Consider the following 20,056-nt stretch of genomic DNA (forward strand, 5'->3'; position numbering starts at 1 on the left):
CTGTGCTCACTTTATTTTTTCTGCTTTTAGCTCACTTACTGCTGCAGTCACAGCCGTAAACGGACATATATGGTATATAAGATGGATGTGGCCATTGTGACATCACCCTTCGGTTGGTGAAGTCCTGTTCTACAGCCATCTTGATGTTTTGAAACTGGCTGTGGCAAGCGAGGGGTAGATGTGACTGAGAAACCGAGTAAACCACACGCATCCTGCTCTCTGACTCTGATGGGACTCCACTTTACAAAATAAACTTCATGTTTTATTCAATAAAAGCTGAAAACAGTGACTGAGACAACAAACTCATCAGGAAAGAGTCCACTGAGGTTAAAGGTCAAAGGAGCCAAGCATCAATTTCCTTAAACATCTACAGAGTTTTTTTTACCAAACAGATACAAAGAGGTCCTCTACGTTTGTTTAAACTTTACTCAACAAAAATGTTATTTCATGTCAACTTTAATTATTTATAATGACCCTGGACGTGATAAGACCACTGGTTGTTATGGAAACGTGCATTCAGTGACTGGTTGGCGGCGACTCCTGGAGGTTGCTGGCCCGTGCTGGGTGAAGCTGGATGATTTGTGTGGTTGCCAGCAGGTTTCACGTCCGTCTGCAAACGCTCGCCAACTACATGCCGAGCGGCAGTAAACAGAAATTAAAATTGTGCCTCAACGCTGAAGCCAACATGTTTGAAAAGGTGAGCTTTTATTCTGAAGGTAAACAGCCCGTGTTTCCTGTGTTCACAGTTTCCAGTTTCCTGCTCCTGAGCAGCTGGGCAGTGTTTATGCACAAGTCCATCAAACAGTGACTGCAGCAATATCCTCGCTACCAAAGCAATCACAGCCAGGCTTTGGCCAACTGGTCGGAGAATACATGCTTTTCCCTAGCAACAGGTGGTTGCCAGGGGGTCACTGATTGGTCTGCAGCCCTGTGTGACTGAGGCTTCAGCCATCAACCACTCCACCGCTCTCCAAGCTTGTGTGACTGATGTCTTATTCACTCGATTGCACGCCATCACTGTGATTGTCATGCAGCCCCACCCCCTCCCCACTGGCCATTAAAACAAATGCAGGTTTAAGAAGTCATCTCCAGGGCGCCGCTGTAGCTCACCTGATTGACCTTGTGACCTCTATACTAAAGACTACGGAGGTCAGAGTCCACTCGGTTCACCTTTTACATAAAGGTAAAGGGAAACATGAAAATGGGCTTTTAACAACGCAGCGGACTAGGCAATTTGATGACATCACTGGTTTGTGTTAATCCAAGTGACGGCTTAAAGAAGAAAGGTTACGTAAGCGAGCAGAAGCGCTGCTGCACATTTTAATGCATCTGATGCTGCTTGTGATGAAGAGGATGGTCTCTGCTCTCACTCACACAGAGACGCACAAATACACACACACTCACACCCCTCCAACAACCAGCATCCCTGCCAGTCTCCTGTTGCCATGACAACCACAGGAAGTAAATCACGACTTGACTGAAGCTCCAATTGTGCCATAGACACTTTGCCTCCTTTAGACATGCACACACACTTAAGTGCACACACATACACACTATGCAAAACCAGTGTGTTACTGGGCAGACTGAATTGTGTTGGTGTGCTGGATGTACTCTCTGATTCTCCTCCCAATTCATGATTAAGATGTGTCGAAAGGAAAAGAGGAGGCAAGGAGAAGGAAAGGAGGAAGAAAATGAACAGGAAAGGAAAAAGGGAACAAATGGGCCCTTGTCTGTGTTGGTTAACTGCAGATGTTGCATGTTTTGGTGCATGCAGACAGACTTTTAGAGCAACCACACATTATCCTGTAAAAGTCTCCAGCTGCAGCCTGAGGTCGGACTGGGATACGGTCTGGGATCCAGCCTGGCCTCCTCAAGCGGATCAGCTCCGTGTCCGGGGCAGGTATCGGTGTAAGTCGGGTTCATCACGTTGTTAAACACACCTCAGCTCAGGCTTGGTTCGGTTCCCGCGGGGAGAACCGCATGTGCGCTTGCGAAGCTCACGAGCTGAACTTTGATCTCGTGCATAAGTAATGACCCCGATAAATAAAGCATATTTGCTGTCTTACCTTCACACAAGAAGCCGATGATCCCCCAGATGAAGTCGCTGCAGCTGTGGCAGAAGGTAGGTTTGGTCAGGGTGACTTTCTTAAAGCAGTGACCCGGTGCAGAGCTCTGGTACTTGGACCGGAGTCCGGGGGACTGCTGCGCCCTCTTCTTCCCGGCCAGCGGGCTCGCTGTCCGGCTCTCTGTGGCATCAGGGTCCGCCGGTCTGGGCCGGCCGGAGTCCGCCATGTCCTCCTGCCCGCCCTCTTATAAAAACTTCCCAACAGCAGGGCGACAACACGGGGTTCAACAGCGGTAACTCCTGGTGCCAAAAGGGCTGGATGTCTAGGAAGTAGTTCACCCGTAGTGGAGAGACATCCCACCGGGCCAAACACAGCGGCGCAGCCCGGCAAAGGGCGCCGTGCTCGGTGTGTGTCCTGGACTTTCCCCCTCGCTCTGGAAGATAATTATCCAGGTCCCAAAACACACAACAGGCCACCAGTTCACGGCTTAGTTTATGGCGATTGTGACGTCGGTGTCGCCCCGTGGAGGGTCGGTCATCGCACCGGCTGGAGCCAGCGGTGCTGCCCGGCGGAAAGGGCGCCGAGGTCGGTGTGCTGTCTGAGAATCCCGCCTCACAGGCTCGTTAAAAAACAAACTCCCTGCACATTTATCGACCAGCCACTCTTCCAAAATACACGACAGCTGTTCCAGTGAGAGATTAATACTGGATTTTCGATCCTTTTCGACGGCGTCTGCTGCTCTCGATCCCCGCGATCAGAAAGACCCTCCGCCCGGAGACAGCGGTGCCACCCAGCGGCGCAGCGCGGAGGACAGGGCGCCCTGCTCGGCCACTTTCCCGAAGCTCCCTGCTAAGGAAGGTGGATGAATAAATGATGAAATATCGATCGGGCAGAACTGGATGCCGAGTGTGTCCGCAGCAGCGTGAAGTCTGTGAAATGGATGGGTGATCTTTTCAGTCTCAGCGATCACTCAGCCAGCCAGGCACCCCCAAAACAGCCGGTCCAAGCCCACAGAAAGACACAACAAATCGGTGGAAAAGAAGTCCAAAAAGCGCCTCAGTACTGGAGACCGACGACAATCAACAAGTGTGAAGTCCCCCTGACGGGGGGGCTGCTTTCATTTCGGGTTTCTTCTTCCTTTTCCGAGGCTGATTCTTCTTCCGCGTCAGTCTCCAACACTGATTTACTCCTCCTCCCTGCGCTTTATCCCCTTCCCTAGTCTCCTTCGCTTCCTCCCTACCTCCTCATCACAGAGGCTCTTCCCTGTCTCACTGAATGACGGTTTCCTAAAAGCATTTATTTCTTATCTCATTTCCTTCCTCCTGATGCTTTTTTCCTTCCTCTTTTTCTTTACTCTCTTCCTCAGTCTTTCACGTTGAGTAGTTTATGAGAACGAAACATGCAAAGTGAAAGTCTGTGATCAAATTTCGGCTTCAGTGTCTCCTCACTGAAGGCTTGATTCTGAAACATCCGCTTTGATGTGGTGCAAAAGTTTTAAAGTAAAAGTAAAGAAGCTGCAGGTGAACAAAAAAATCAAGATTTAGAGAACCACGGAAAATATTAAAGAACAAAATAACAAAGGCTGCAGTGTACCGCACTGCTTCGTTAAGTGACGGCAGTGGCAAAAAGTAACTATGTGTAATTTTCAGCAATTACATCTAGTTACTTACCATAATAAGAGTTGTTTTTTTAAAACACCAAATCAAATGGAACGTATAGTTAAATATTCTGAGCTGGTTGTAGACCATTTTCACATTTAAAAGTTGGTGAGAGATTCTCTCTTTAAGCTTAAGGTGGTTTAATTAAATTCAGTTCATTTGTAAAAGAAGCCAACATCTTAGTAATCTCACAAATACATCTGAGAATCTCTGTCTGTGTTCATCTGTCCTTCTCTTTGCTCTCAGCAAATTCTCATGTTTTGTAGAACAAATGCAAGATTCCAAATGACAGCAGGCAAGGCACTGCTTTAACACTGGCAGTCCCAGGCTTCTACCTTTCTACCTTTAAAACCCGCCACCAGCCAAATGGCTGGTAGGCTTTTAGCTAAGCTTTAGCTTCAGGCAAGTGGAAGCTAAATTGGCTAGTCATTCATATGTAAATTGGGTTGTTACCTGGGAATTCTGGAGAGAGGGGAGTGGGGGTGTGTGGATGAGGGGGTGGGGGAGCTGCTAAAAGCGGTGAGCTTCCTTTTGTTTCATCTTGATGCATTCTCAATCATCCAGGGAAACAAATCTCCAAAAGTCACCAACTTGGAGTGTTTCAGTTTGCCATCTTAGGGAGAAATCAACACACATGGGTGTATGTCCTTTGTTGCTGAGATTTATTGATAAAAACAGTACAAAAAATCAACCATTTGTACACATTTTTACAAATAATTATAAAAAGTGAGTGAGTACATTTCAACATTTTCAGCAATCACTCACAATCCTGGCACTGCCATGGTATCTGTAGTCTGCATTTACCTTGGCTTGGCTTCCTGATCAATTGTCCACTACCAAAAGGAAGCCAAGCCCTGCCACCCTGGGCAATACCCTGTGGCATCAATGTGATCACACCTTGTTTTGTTGTAAAGGGTGGCAGGGCTTGGCTTCCTTTTGGTAGTGGAGCATTGATCAGTCGTCCATTGTGGCATCAATGTGATCACACCTTGTTTTGTTGTAAAGGGTGGCAGGGCTTGGCTTCCTTTTGGTAGTGGACAATTGATCAGGAAGCCAAGCCAAGGTAAATGCAGACTACAGATACCATGGCAGTGCCAGGATTGTGAGTGATTGCTGAAAATGTTGAAATGTACTCACTCACTTTTTATAATTATTTGTAAAAATGTGTACAAATGGTTGATTTTTTGTACTGTTTTTATCAATAAATCTCAGCAACAAAGGACATACACCCATGTGTGTTGATTTCTCCCTAAGATGGCAAACTGAAACACTCCAAGTTGGTGACTTTTGGAGATTTGTTTCCCTGGATGATTGAGAATGCATCAAGATGAAACAAAAGGAAGCTCACCGCTTTTAGCAGCTCCCCCACCCCCTCATCCACACACCCCCACTCCCCTCCCTCCAGAATTCCCAGGTAACAACCCAATTTACATATGAATGACTAGCCAATTTAGCTTCCACTTGCCTGAAGCTAAAGCTTAGCTAAAAGCCTACCAGCCATTTGGCTGCTCTCCGGGTTTTAAAGGTAGAAAAGCCAAATGGCTGGGCTCTGGGCCTTCCTAGTGTTAAAAAGACACGAGGACAACATTTAATCTTATTACTGTAGATTTGTTCAGTAAAAGTGAGTTTTAAACCTCAGTCTGGAGCACGTTTCATTCAAGGTGTTAACTCTGAATGACATTACACTGCAGTAAAGGTATTAATGATATGAAGATCTTACATGGTGGAATATGCATCGCTGAAAACAGGAGTGTATTTATTTTAATATTTTAATGACATGTTGTGGGTTGTGTGCATTTGCTTCGTTGGAATAACTGTAGCAAAGGAAGGAGGTGATGACTCCCAGTCAGTAAACTCTGTTTTGCCTCTGAGTTCATAGTTAGATGGCAGAAGTAAGGGGGGGGGGACCTTCATAATGAATTTGCATGCATTCAAACTAAACAGATATTTCCTCTTTTGGTTCCTGGCTCCAGAATTCATGGTCAGCCTCTGACCATGAACCACAAATCAAGCATATGTAAATTAGTGTTAATCCTCGACTGTTACTGGTTTTGTCCATGAACTTACCTGAAACATGAAACACGGCTGCAGTGGAGCTCTGTGTGAGCATTTACTGAGTCCCTGGATTAAAAACTACAGTGTAAACATGATGATTCTGGGTTTTTTAATCACGCCCATCTGATCAGAAATGCCTGAACCTATAAATGTTGACCACAGTGTGTTAAAAGGACTTCCTCTACAATTTCTCTCTATTGTCACAAAACTCCTGAAATTAATTTTGATACTCTGCCCTCTAATGGAGAGGTTACTCCATTGCCTCTCGGCAAGAAGGCTGTGGGTTTGAATCCAGGCATCACCCCACAGTCCAAAGACATGCCAGTCAGCTCAAGTGGTGATTCTAATTTGGCTGTAGGTGTAGATTGTCTCTCTCTCTGTGTTAACCTTGCAGAAAATTAGCAACCTGTCCAGGTGTGTCCCGCCTATCGCCCAGGGACACCTGTATCTATCACCCAAGTGTGCCAGTGAACTGCATAAGCAGAGGAGAATGGATGGATAGATGGATGGATGGATGGATGGATGGATGGAGAGAGTCAAATGAAGGTTGAGCAAAAGTAAAAATAAACGCTCTGAAATATACTTGCTATCTTTGACCACTAGATGTCAGTGTGACACAGTAAAAATGAATGTAGACCACAGAGAGGGTCAAAGGTAGAAAAAAAGAGACGCCCACCTTAATAATTACTTTTGTTTCCTTAACTTTTGTCATAATAATTTCCTACTTTCCACACTTAAACTCTTATGTTGGTGCACTGGTTACACTTTGAAAAAACAGGTTTTATTCAGTGGTTTCACTTTAAAATATATCAAATGCAACACTTACTAATGTGCAACACAGCTCTTCTTTTGTATGGGATTTTCATCTATATGGTGCATGCAAACAGAAATCACATAATAGAGGGTCAAATGCATGTAAGAGATTTGTTTTGAACGGTAACTCATTTCTGGAACTGTGCTTGTTGAGCATGTGGTCATAATCAAACCCCTCGCTGACCTCTGAGGGGCTCACCGGTGATCTGATGGCCCTAAAGATGTTAGAAAAAAGTCCTGAGATGTTAAAGGAAGAACAAATGTTTCAGACTCTGCCCCGTTTCCTGTTCCAGTGATCATGTTATGTTACCTATTAAGAGTTCTTTCTTCCCACCGAGGCACCGCTCAGATGGATTTCATAAACTCACTGGAGGCGTGTTCGGTTAAATCACCATTAGAAATGTTGCTGTGCGCCGAGGTTTCAGCCCAGCGTTGCTGACCGAGCAGCACTGCGATCGTGGGAAACCTCAGCAAAAAAACCCGATGACACTAAACAGATCTGTCTGCATATAACCATCTGCAGGCCTCAGACGCAGTTTTTAGCTGACCTTAAATGTGTTTCGCAGACCCATCTCCTCTGCTTGCAGTGCAAAAGTCTTGAGCAACCTCTCTTTTCTTTCTTTTAGCTTACAAGGAGTTTCAGTTTTTAAAGTGGTCTTCATCAGTAGTTCTCCAGGATCTATTAAGGCCTTTCATAGTTATGTATCATCTGTTTTATTGAGAAAGCAATCAATAGTTTTATTTGGACATTAGGTTGCTTTTTCTCTCATTTTCAGTCCAGTCCTTGCACCTCACAATTTCCCTGAGGAAAGTTTGGGTTGTTAAGCCCCTTCAAATTGGAAGTGGCTCAGGACTTTTGCACAGTACTGAATGAGGACTCGTTAAAAAACAAACTCTCATCGACCACTTTTTGTGGTGACCAAAGTACTGGTCATCCTTTCTTTTTCTTCATGAAAGTTTATGACTTTTCCTTATCTGGGGTCATAAACTGGTGTTTAAATATGGACACTTTGATGTGTCCTGGAATGTCTTTGCAGTGTTTGTGTACAGTGTAGATGTTTCAGAGACAGAGGATCTTTCAGAGGCCGAGGACAATGTTATTGATGATCCAGACTGCCAATTGTCCGACGACGAGGAGGATTCTGAGGAGGAGTGTGCCGCCATCTCTACATCAAATGAAAACCAAGGAACGCAGCAATCATAATCCACAGAGGAGACAGGGACATCTGAAGATGATAATATAAAATGTTCATTATCACCACACCGAGGTCAAGGCATGCTGTCATCTTCTAATGCAGGGGTCGGCAATCCTGGGCACGCGTGCCACTGATGGCACGACCATAGGGTGATTTTTCGTTTTTATGGGCCAATGTTTTTTTTGTTTGTTTGGTTGTTTTTAGTAACGGTATAAACAATGAAAGGCGGTGGATTGTCCAGATGCTGGCCGATGTGTAAAAATAACTGAGTAGTTTGGTGGTGGCTGTGGTGGAGCTTCCACAGAAGCAGGTGGATGAGGGAAAGGGGAGGCAGGAAGGGCAGAGACCCGAGGCGGCCGCCGGTCCGAGTGTCAGGTGAACTGAACTTCAGGTAAGAAGTTATGACCTGCAGTCTGTCTGGGTCAGATATAAACCAAGTTTAGGTGGAGTTTATGTTTACTGAACAGGTGATGGAGAAACAGGTTTACCTTTTAGGTGACATGAATGAGTTGAAGGGAAGTTATGAACTGTTTCTGAGAGACAAGTAACACCAGGATCCTTTTCTATGTAGCTGACAGGCAGGGCATTAACAGGGAGAGGGGGGCACAAAGAAATACTTTTCTTTCTTATTCTCATTTACAACGTCTAGCTTTTAATAAAAAAAATATCTGAATCTTACAATCAAAGTTTTTATCTGATGTAAAATGTATAGAAATCATACATATACCAACAAGACAGTGTACACCACTGTCCCAACAGCGTTTGTTTTCATTCAAAGGCTTTATAGTTTTTCCTATAATACCCGGTGGGCCGGGCTCTACTCAAAATGCCTGGGTCGATTTTTTGTCCCAGTCCATTCCTGGGCACGACACGCAGTGAATTAATCTGAGAAGGTGCATTAAAAAATAAATGGCCAGGCGAGCGGTGCACATCGCAAATTAGCTCGCATAGACACATTAGTTGTGCCTCTTCTTAATGACGGTATCTTAGCTTCCAACCCCAACTACCAGATTCAACTTGTAATTGGCTAAAGATCACTTAGCCTACCGGTGAGAGGGACGTTGCTAGCTGGCAATTTTTTCAAGCGATGTTGAAATTTCCACATTCCGACACTTCAAATGCTTCAGGAGCTCTCCGATCAGCACAGCATCAGCACCGCGGAAATACTCGGATACATCCGTAGACTCGAGACTGAATTCATAATGTGTTTTCTGGACTCTCAGGTGTATGGACCAATGTTTTGTTTTCTGATCAAACCAGAAAGCTTTAATGAGCAGTTGGATTTGTCTCGCACTAACTGGCTGGACAGAGAGGACATCGAAATGCAGCTGATTGAACTGAAAAGCTCTGGAAGCTGGAATCCATAGCTGTGCGTGTTCATGGAGCTTGTATTTTCACCTGCTGGACATCACTACCTGACAAGTTTAACTGTCTTCAGAACATTGCAGAGGCCTTATTAACAGTATTTGGCTCTACATATCTGTGTGAGCAGGTTTTCTCTCATGAGTGTCCTCGGGTAGCCGTCTGAATGCTGGACACTCGGAGATCTGTGTCTCTGAGTGGGAGACCAGAGATCACATTAACATGTGTATCTCTGTATTAACAAACATGCCATATTGGCCCAGTTTATTTTTCTTATCATTGTTGTGAGGAGACAATAAATAGCATTTGTATTTTCTGTTGTACAATTAATTTGCTGTTATTTATTTCTTGTTATGGATAAAAATTCTTTTTTTTGTTTCAAAATAGCTGATTACTATTCACTGATAGCTGCCAACATCTGCTAACAAATATAATCTAAAGTTGTTCTATATAGTGTGTAACTGTTAATATAGAGCGTTATTAAATTGACTTCTGAGGAAATTTTAGATGACACTCATCATCTGAAAGGTTACCGACCCCTGGAGTAGACAATCTTGACAAAGTCATAGCGACATAAAGCTACCAGCACAAGACAGCTTGTTGGCCCTTGGTAATTTTCTACAACATTTTAGATGTGTCTGCTTACAATGCCCCGTGGACTGAAATCAACCAACATTGGAATGCCGGCAAATTGTACTGATGTTGGCTTTTCCTGGAAGAACTGGGCAAAAGTTTTGTCCCTTCCAACATCCAGAGGCGAGTCAGACCAGCTTGACCCCCAGCAGCAGCAGCTGTCATTGAAAAGGTCAAGCGTGCACCATCCAACCAATCTGCAGTGGATACAGGTGTAAAGAAACGGAAGAAATGGACATTAAAACAAGCACTTTTTGTGAGAAATGCAAGAACTGCATCTGCAGAAAGAACACAGTTACATTCTGTCCATCATGTGGACAACATTGAAAATGTTGAGCATTGAAAAATTGAGAAAATCGGGCAAGTTCGAAAGAAATGTGTTTGTAAAGAAGGAAAAACTTTTACTAAATTGTTCTTGGAAATAGTTCCGGAAATTCAAACTGGTGTATGTCTGTGTTCTAAATGTTTATCTAATGGAAAATAAAGTTGCTATTGTTCTATTGCAGTTTTTTGACAATTCTGAGTAATCATTGTGATTTTTTTTTTCAACATAATACAAGGGCTAGTCTCCTTCGCTTCCTCCCTACCTCCTCATCACAGAGTCTCTTCCCTGTCTCACTGAATGACGGTTTCCTAAAAGCATTTATTTCTTATCTCATTTCCTTCCTCCTGATGCTTTTTTCCTTCCTCTTTTTCTTTACTCTCTTCCTCAGTCTTTCACGTTGAGTAGTTTATGAGAACGAAACATGCAAAGTGAAAGTCTGTGATCAAATTTCGGCTTCAGTGTCTCCTCACTGAAGGCTTGATTCTGAAACATCCGCTTTGATGTGGTGCAAAAGTTTTAAAGTAAAAGTAAAGAAGCTGCAGGTGAACAAAAAAATCAAGATTTAGAGAACCACGGAAAATATTAAAGAACAAAATAACAAAGGCTGCAGTGTACCGCACTGCTTCGTTAAGTGACGGCAGTGGCAAAAAAAACTATGTGTAATTTTCAGCAATTACATCTAGTTACTTACCATAATAAGAGTTTATTTTATTTTTATTTTTTTTACACCAAATCAAATGGAACGTATAGTTAAATATTCTGAGCTGGTTGTAGACCATTTTCACATTTAAAAGTTGGTGAGAGATTCTCTCTTTAAGCTTAAGGTGGTTTAATTAAATTCAGTTCATTTGTAAAAGAAGCCAACATCTTAGTAATCTCACAAATACATCTGAGAATCTCTGTCTGTGTTCATCTGTCCTTCTCTTTGCTCTCAGCAAATTCTCATGTTTTGTAGAACAAATGCAAGATTCCAAATGACAGCAGGCAAGGCACTGCTTTAAAAAGACACGAGGACAACATTTAATCTTATTACTGTAGATTTGTTCAACCAGACATTTTCCCCCATCAGCTCTTTCCACCTATACACATTTATAAGAAAAGGTTGTCTGTGCATGACAAGTGACTAAACATGGAGGCAGTGTTTTTACTATTGCATAACATTTATACAAGTTCGTTAACATCAGACCCAGGGACTGTGAGGCTGTTATTCACTGTCATTTACTGCACACCTGAAGTAAAAGTGAGTTTTAAACCTCACTCTGGAGCACTTTTCATTCAAGGTGTTAACTCTAAATGACATTAAATGGTCCTGGCTCCAGAATTCATGGTCAGCCTCTGAGCTTTCACCATGACCCAGAAATCAAGCATATGGGACACCTGTACCTATCACCCAAGTGTGCCAGTGAAGAATGGAGGGATGGAGTGAGTCAAATGAGGGTTGAACCAAAGTAAAATAAACACTCTGAAATATACTTGCTATCTTTGACCGCTAGATGTCAGTGTGACACAGTAATCAAACCCCTCCCGGACCTCTGAGGGGCTCACCGGTGATCTGATGGCCCTAAAGAGGGTAGAAAAAAGTCCTGAGATGTTAAAGGAAGAACAAATGTTCCAGACGTTTCCTGTGTCATTTGTGTTACCGATGAAGAGTTCTTTCTTCCCACTTCTTCGCTTAGATGGATTTCATAAACTAACTGGAGGCGTGTTCGGTTAAATCACAGTTAGAATTGTTGCTGTGCGTCGAGGTTTCAGCCCAGCGTTGCTGACCGAGCAGCACTGCGATCGTGGGAAACCTCAGCAAAAAAAACCTGATGACACTAAACAGATCTGTCTGCATATAACCATCTGCAGGCCTCAGACGCAGTTTTTAGCATAGTAAATGCTAAAAACTGCAAACTACACATTAAATTACAGCCTGTAAGTTAATGTGTAGTTTGCTTTGTTGGAGCGTGCTTTATATGTTTGACTGATTAAATAAAAAATAAAATAAAATCCTTCATGGGTAACAACCCTGACCACCAGGGGGAGCTGCAGATTAACAAATCCGAACCCAAACCAGGAGTCCCTTTCTGTACAGTGAGCATGCTCTGACTGCATCCATAGTTCACTCTAACATCTCTCTAATCATCTCTTTCCTGCTCACACATCCTCCTGTACAGCACCTGTACGCCATCCGATGGAGACTCTTTTCCACATAGCCATGAAAGTGCTGACTTTATAGGTGAGCAGACCCAGAAAAAGGCTCTGATGGATGACAGGTGCTCTGCAGTGGGGCAGGTAGAAACTTAAAAAAAAGCGAAACCCAGCAAATCTCACTCAATATCATGGGGTTCAAGCCTAACTGCAAAGAATAACCGAAGATCTTTGTCTTTACACAGAACAACGTTACACGATGATTCCTGAAGTTCTTATCAGAGTCTGACAAATACAAGCAGTGTGACTCAGGTTTGAAGTCAGACGCGATGTGTTTCTGTAAGACAGTGTCAGCCTTATTCCAACAGCCTGATGGTATTTAAAACACTGAATTCACACCAGGCTCAGCTGCAAGGCTTACAGTAGAGGCTCTATGTTAGCCTCAGATCTCTGTGTACAGGCTTAGAGAGCAGTTCACTGACTTTAAATTTGTTCGGAGCCAGCCAAAAGGAAAGGATAAAAGATCTAAGAATCTCTCAAAACCCATCAGAGAACCAGTCAGTGCCTTCCTGGTTATTTTCCAGGAAACAGCTTCTGTAGTTGGTGAGTTTTATCGTGAACATAACCTGTTCCAGAGCAGGTTAGGCCTGCAGCATTAGTTACTATTGCGATGTACCACCTTTGAAACACTGAAAACCAGGATTAAGATGACATTAAACTGAGATTAAACCAGGATTGAACCAGGATGGTGCTTCACCTGCACTGAAGCTCACAGTTTTACTTTGAAAGGATAACTCTCATGGTTTTTCATCAGTTATTCACAATTCTTCTCATTTACCATTTTCCCAACTGAGTCTGTCCTCACACAGAGATGTGGTTCGTTCTGTTTCATGTCTGTTTTCCAGACATGAATGAGTATAAAAGGTTTACAGTTCTCCGTGATATCGGGATGTGTTTACATCTCTGTGGCTGGGGATCCAACCTGCTTTCACCTGTTCCTGGTCGTAGCAGCTCAGTTGTCTTTTAGCACACCTTCAGCTCCAGATTAAACCTTTTTGCATACTAAAAAAACCACAAAAAACAGCAAATGAAACATTTCTGCTTCACAGAGAAAATAATCAACCTGATATCGACTCTGGTCTCAGACTATCAAGTTTTTTTATTGAACATTTGGTTCACGTTCTGAACAAACTTGTGTTCTTTGTTGTATTTCTACGTTCTCATCCTCCTGCTGCCTTTGTCTCCCTTCTTTCCTCTTCTTTGTGTGCCTCCTGTGCCTTGTTTTGGTCAAAACCCATGCTTTTGGGGTTCAAAAATGAGCCATTAATAAGGAAAAACAGGCCTAACCCTCACAATTTTCCTCACTAACTAATGCTTTTATTGTGAAGTAATCTGCACCTGTGACCAAACATCCACCTGTAACACCTCAGTGATTGATGAGGCTTGCGTCTGTCGTTCCCATAATAAGCTGAATGGACGTCTGATAAATGCACGCAGCACAAAAAGTATAGACACACCCCTCAGCAGGCTTCCTGAAGCCGACCAATCAGAAGAAAGTGGGCTTGGATGGAGTTTCAGTGTGTGTCTGAGTAATGGCTGTGGCTGTCGGAGCGTTAGGATGCACTGTTATAAACAGCTTGAATCTGCTTGTGTTTTTTTGCGTATAAATTCTGCTGCATGCTGAGTTTCCTCTCTGCCCCCAGCTCAGCGTTATGAAGCCCCGGTGCAGCTGAATCAATACGCAGGGCAGCGTGCTCAGTGAGATAATAAGTGAACTCGGAGAGAGAGGTCAGGGCTCTGAGATGTCCTTGTGGGGAGTACTTTTGTCTTTTCTGTCAGGTGAGAATCTTTTCTGGATTTCATTTTGTTTTAATCGATAAAATTTCATCCTTCTGGATGCTCTGACCATACTCTGCACTGAGCATCAGTTTAATTCTAGCTTTACTTCTTCTGTTGTGTTTGTTGTAACCTCTGCTGCCCTCTCTGCCCGGTCTGTCTTGAAACAGAGATCTTAAAGCTTTAATGGGGAGATGATTGTTTTGTGAGGAGCTGTGTGACCGGGCCGCTGGGCTTCATCTGTTTATACTGAGGTTTCTACCGTCGCACTGCGGCGAGCTTTGACTCAAGAGAGAAGGGTAATGTTTCAGCCATGTTTGCTGGGAACTTTAACTTCAGAAATATGTTGGCTGGAAATGAAAAAGACCATCAGCTGATGGTTGCTGCAGGCTTGCTTGTTGTTCCTAGAGTATTTCAAAGTAGAATGGGAGGCAGAGCCTTCAGTTTTCAGGCCCCTCTTCTATAGAACCAGCTCCCAGTTTGGATTCAGGAGACAGACACTATCTCTAATTTTAAGATTAGGTTTCAAACTTTACTTTTTGCTAAAGCATATAGTTAGGGCTGGATCAGGTGACCCTGAACCAAAGTTATGACTGTTGGCTAAAACTAAATGTGAAAAAACATTTTAGTTACCTAAAACAGGGACGTCAAACCCTTTGACCATACATGGGCCACTAAATAAAACCTCACTTTCTGTCACTGTGAAGAAGTTTAACTACTTAATTTAATTTAACGAGATCCACATCTTAAAAAGAAGCCAATTTCAACAACATGTCTCAGTTTTTCCAGCACGACTGTTTCCCTTTAATTTTATAAAAAAGAAATGTGTAAAATTTCTAGAGAAAATTCTAGCAGCTCATTGCCCAGACTGTCCTCTAATTATAACACAGAAAGTTTCTGTTAATTCACACAAAATTCTTTTTTTTTTTTGGAACAATAAAAAAAAAAGTTCTAATTAGCAGTGAAAAAACTGGAATTTTCATTTTATTAAAATAAATAAATAAAAATCTATTACTGAACAGCTTCAGTGTGGCTGTTGGACACCCCTGAACTGAAAAACAAATAAAAACTGGACTTTTAATAAAATCGAATATAAATGAAATGATTTTGTGAACTTTGAAAACAAAACGGAGGAAACATCCTGAGTAATAATGTTATTTCAGCTTGCCTTGATGGACGTCCCTAATGAAAAAAACAAAACACAATCATAATAAATAAATAAATAAAATGAAAAGAAGCATTTTCAAATGATCAAAACTATACTGAGACAAAAAAAAAAATCCATTCTGGAAACTCAATGAAACTGAATAAAAGACAAAAAGTCCAAATGAAATAAAAATAAAACCTACATTAACTCTCTAACGCTCTTCAGTAAAGCTGCTAACGGCTCCGTGATGCATGAGGATTTGTTTTTGTTTTTTTTAACTCAATTGATGATCATTTGTTTTGTGTTGGGCTGTTTCCTGTTAACGGAGAGTTCTTCCTCCCCGCCGTTGCCAAGCCCTTGCTCACAGGTCACTGCCGGAGTCATTTTCAGGGGCCTGAGGTCGTGCTTTAGTGAATAAAGCTGAACTCTGAGCCTCTCCCCGGGACGCCGGCGCTTTGAAGTAACGCCGGGTGGAAACTCCCTTTCAATCCGTTACATGAGTCATTACGTAAGACACGATGAAGCAACCCGACGTGTTTACGATGATTCTGCCTGTGAGGAAACCACCGGAATAACTCCGAGCTCCGGAGAAATTCAGACCTCTGACTCCCTCTCTCTCCTCACGTCTCTCTACCTGGTTGTCTCCTCCCCCTCTCTCCCTCCCTCCCTCTCTCTCCCTCTCCTCAGTCTCTCCGCTGCTGCTAAAACAGCAACAGCTCCGCCCGTCTCTCCGTCTCCCTCCGTCTCTGTGGCTCTCTCCGTCTACCTGTCTCCGCCTGCCTCCCCCTTTCCCTCCATCCACGCGCTGCCCTGCTCCCCCCTCTCGGTGCGGACATGCTCCCGGGGCTCCGGAGATGAGGCTCCGAAATGTCTCCTTCCTGACGGTCTTGTTGTTCGGGCTGTGCGGGCTGGTCTCCCTGTCCTGGTACACCGCCTTCAGCAGCTCCAGAGGTAAGAGCCGGTGTGTCCCGGTGTGCGCATCTGCGTGTGTGCGCGCGTGCACGTGTGTGTTGATGACGTGTTTGTTTAGGGGGAGAGAGAGTGGAGGGGAGGCGGGGGGTCGTTTGGTTTTGGATGTTGCAGGAAAAAAACGCATGATGGTGTGCTGATGCGAGGCTGGAGGTGCAGGGAGCGCTCGGTTTGAGACGCATCACGTGCCAGCTGCAAGAGGAGAGGGTCCACGAGAGGGGAGGGCCGGGAGGGGGGTGATTTTGTTGCAGAAAGCGTGAGGGCAATGAGGGGAGCGCTTGTGCCTCCCCGCCAAGCAGGGGAGTCCGGGTCCAGGATGAAATGATGGTGGGTGGGTGTGTGTGTGTGTGTGTGGGGGGGGGGGGGGGCTTTTTCATTAGGAGAGGCAGAAGGGGGCGCTCGGTTTGGTATAAGAAGACGGGGGCGGGGCGTGAATAATGTTTCAGAGACTGTTTGATTTTGTTGTACTTTCAATTTTGAAAAATGTGAAGGCGACCTATAGGATCTAAGGGGGCGCTTGGTTTGTGATGTGCCACGTGCCAGAGGTAGAAAAAGAGGGGAGAGTAGAAGGGGTAGGTTTGATTTTTGTTGCAACCCCTCTCTGTGTTTCAGAGAGGATGCTTTGCAGGTGAAGGAAACTCCAGAGCATAAGGAAAGGAGCGCTTGGTTTCCTATGCACCACATGCCAGCTCAGGTTGGAGATGGAGGAAAAGAGGGGGTTTGTTTCATTCAGGTTACATGGGGTGCATGCATACACCACATACAGGTGTAGTAGGGCACTGCGGGAGAGGTTGGTTTGATTTAGTTTCAGCTTTATCTTTCCTGAACGTCGAGGTTAAAGGAAGAGATAATGAAGGGAGCGCTTGATTGATTGATTTATCCCTCAGCTGAGAGATGAGCTTCCAGGTGGAGGACAGTGGAGGGTTGGTTTGAGTTGATTGCAGCTTCACTTTGTGCTTTTAGATAAGGGAAGTGTTTGATTTCAGACACATGACACACCAGATTAAGTACAGTTGGGAACAGAAGAACATCAGTTGAAGCTCCTGCTTCCGTGGTATATAGGAGAGCGCTTGATTTGTGAGGTCACACCGCAATCTCAGAGCTTCAGACTGAGGAGGAAGAGCGTGCTGGATGCTGGAAAGGAGCACTTGCACCATGTACCAGCTCAGGTTGGAGGAAAAAAGGGGTTTATTTCATTGAGAGGAGGAGTTGGTTTGATTTATTTACAGGTCTGTCTCCAGTTCGAGTAAACCTTAAAGCTTTTGCATGCAAGAGGAACGGGTAAAGAAGGGAGCACTTGATTCTTTTTTTAGGCTCCTGGAACCCCTGAACTGGATAAGTGGAAGTAAATGGATGGTTGGATGGATGGGTGGGGTTCCAGATGGAGGACAGTGGGCTTGGTTTGATTTTGTTTCAGCCCCGCCTTGCACTTTGTGGAAAACAACTACTCACACCTGCCATCTGACAGCTTCAGAATGAGGAAGAACAGAGCTTTGGATGCTGGAAAGGAGCGCTTGTTTTCTATCTGATGTGGAAATGAGAGGTGGGGTTGGTTTGATTTAGTTGTGGTTACACTGATGCTGTGTTTATTTGTGCAGGAGCAGAAAAATGTGACGATGATGATGAAAGTTTGGACTGAAAGTCTGCCAGAGTCGAGCCTCAAGTTAAAAGAGCGCTTGGTTTGTTGTCCATCATGTGCTAGAAGAGAGAAAGAGAGAGTGAAAGGTGGGTGGTGGTAGGTGAAGTGGAAGTACAGCTGGTTCAGAGGTCAGAGGAAGGAGCGCTGTGAGCTGAGGTGATGGCATGTTTGTGAGGAGGTGCGTTTGGTTTATACTGGGGGTGAGTAGACTGATCTAGGGGTTGCTTAAAAAAAAAAAGGGACAAAAACAAAGCGGAGATTAACACACACACGCAGGCCTGGTGTGTGTGTGTGTGTGTGTGTGTGTGTGTGTGTGTGTGTGTGTGTGTGTGTGTGTGTGTGCACGTAGTTATTAACCTGTGGGTGTTTGCTCCCAGGAGCTCTGCAGGCTCAGCTGTCAGCTGCAGCTGTGGGTCCACAGGAGCGCTTGGATCGAAACTCCCTCCAGCCTGCAAGAGGGGTGGAGTTTGAGATCAGTATCTGCTGTGAAAGGAGTGCTCAGTTTGCGATTGGTCTCACATGATCTTTTCTCTGGCGTGAGACCCTCTTTGGTAAAAGGGGGCGCTTGGTTTGCGATACAGTGCAGCAGCTTTCCAAACAGCTGGAAGCTCAGCATCTGTACGCTTGCTTTTTATCACGGCGCACACTGGTGGGTGGGCGTGAGACTAAGGGAAGCAGTCGTAGTTTTGCTCGTCATGGATCGTCTGCTTTCGTGAACACCACGGGTGTTCTCCTTGTTATTTCTGTTTTAGCTCATAAGCACGGTGTGGTGATAGGACGCTGGTGCAGAACTTGGCATCTGGTCAGAAGTTAGAACCACAGCTGGACGGATTCGTGCAAAATGAAAGAGCTCACACTGGATTGATGCAAGGATAGTGATGGTTACACCCTCGTCCAGTATAGACAATGTTTGTCGTATCACAAGACATAAAGTCGTCTACAAACTCGTCCACATCAGGACTTTTGGAGGAAACAACAACTTTAATCTCAACATGAACAATCAGCAGACATATCTGGTGATTTAAACAGCTGATAGTCAGTCAAAGAGGCCACGGCCCTAATACCGCAAACTTACTATAAATGAAAAACGTGAGTTATAAAATAGATTCTCACCTGTGCAGGTGTTATGAAGGATTCAATTATCTACAGAGACCAACCAGTCTGTGTGTCAGGCTGTAAACATGTTTATTTTTGCACATTCTGCACCACATCTCTGTGCGTTCATCATTTGTTTGAAGCCAGCTCACCTCCTGCAACCACTTTTCCGAGAATACGCGCTTCTTTTGCGGTTCGGACTCCTTCTGACATTTCTTTGGAGGAACACCAAAGTAATTGCTTAAAGGAGCTTACTTCTTCGACATCTTTAAGAGTTCTAAACAAATGTCTGTCCTCCTCCAGAAAATCTTATGTATGCAAACGTGCGTTGCAACTGCTTATCCGGTGCGCGTCTTTTATTTTGACAGCGAATGCACACCTGCGGACCACTTATGTGCACCCCTGGATACATCAGTCCGGACGGTCACGCTGAACAAAGCTTACGACCTTCAGAAGACTGAGTGCCAACTCATTATGAGCACATTTGCAGTAAATGTATGAAAATGATTATAACCACTTATTTTAGTAAAAGAAATCAAACATTTTCAATGCTAACCATGGGGACTGACTCACTGCTGGAGCCTCCGGTGGACAGTAGAGGAACTGCAGCTTTAGGTTCCTTCACTTTGCACTTCGTGTAAACATCAGTTTTTGGTGTTTCTGTGTCTGACGTGGACAGTTTGCAGTTAGTGGGGCCTTAAGCAGAATTTGATGCGGTGCCTCCACCCCCAGCTAAACCCACCACCTTTATCCCGCCTTTCGTTCCTGTTTCCTTTCAGCCTCAGAGGGATTTTAAATTCTTCTCTAAGTGTTTGCAGTCAGCTGACAAGCACTGACAGTGAGCGTGACCTCGGCTCCGACAGCCGCTGACGCCTCGGGCCGGCTGAGAAAACACGGAGCGATCCTTTAAATGTGCGCAGCTGCGCTTTCATGTACTTTCACTTTGATTTGAATTGAGGAGAAGAGTGTGTGTGTGTTTGTTTATGTGTGCGTGTATGTGACACTTGTAGTATCAGAGAGTCAGACATGTTCAGATCCGTCCGTTCGGCTTCAACGTCTCTGATCTGTTTCAGTTTTTTCCCTGAATCTGAACAAACACACACACACACACACACACACACACACACAC

General features: G+C 44.3%; 2 protein-coding genes across 3 annotated transcripts in view; one reads left to right on the forward strand and one right to left on the reverse strand.

The window, feature by feature from the left end:
- The window catches only part of dgkq (diacylglycerol kinase theta), a 31,581-nt gene extending 28,127 nt beyond the window's left edge, over window positions 1–3,454 (reverse strand). Inside the window, exon 1 of one of the 2 annotated variants that reach the window (XM_026184536.2) lies at window positions 2,067–3,454. In XM_026184536.2, the coding sequence (XP_026040321.2) occupies window positions 2,067–2,292 (226 nt within the window). In that variant the 5' untranslated portion in view covers window positions 2,293–3,454. The remainder of the gene's footprint in view (window positions 1–2,066) is intronic. The other variant, XM_026184545.2, reaches the window with a different exon arrangement.
- Window positions 3,455–15,821: 12,367 nt separating this feature from the next.
- mgat4b (alpha-1,3-mannosyl-glycoprotein 4-beta-N-acetylglucosaminyltransferase B) overlaps window positions 15,822–20,056 on the forward strand; it is a 125,920-nt gene continuing 121,685 nt past the window's right edge. The window contains exon 1 of the mRNA XM_026184560.2: window positions 15,822–16,175. Coding sequence (XP_026040345.1) covers window positions 16,079–16,175 — 97 coding nt within the window. The 5' untranslated portion in view covers window positions 15,822–16,078. The remainder of the gene's footprint in view (window positions 16,176–20,056) is intronic.

The sequence above is a fragment of the Astatotilapia calliptera genome, chromosome 2, assembly GCF_964374335.1.
Source record: "Astatotilapia calliptera chromosome 2, fAstCal68.1, whole genome shotgun sequence".
Lineage (NCBI taxonomy): Eukaryota > Metazoa > Chordata > Actinopteri > Cichliformes > Cichlidae > Astatotilapia > Astatotilapia calliptera.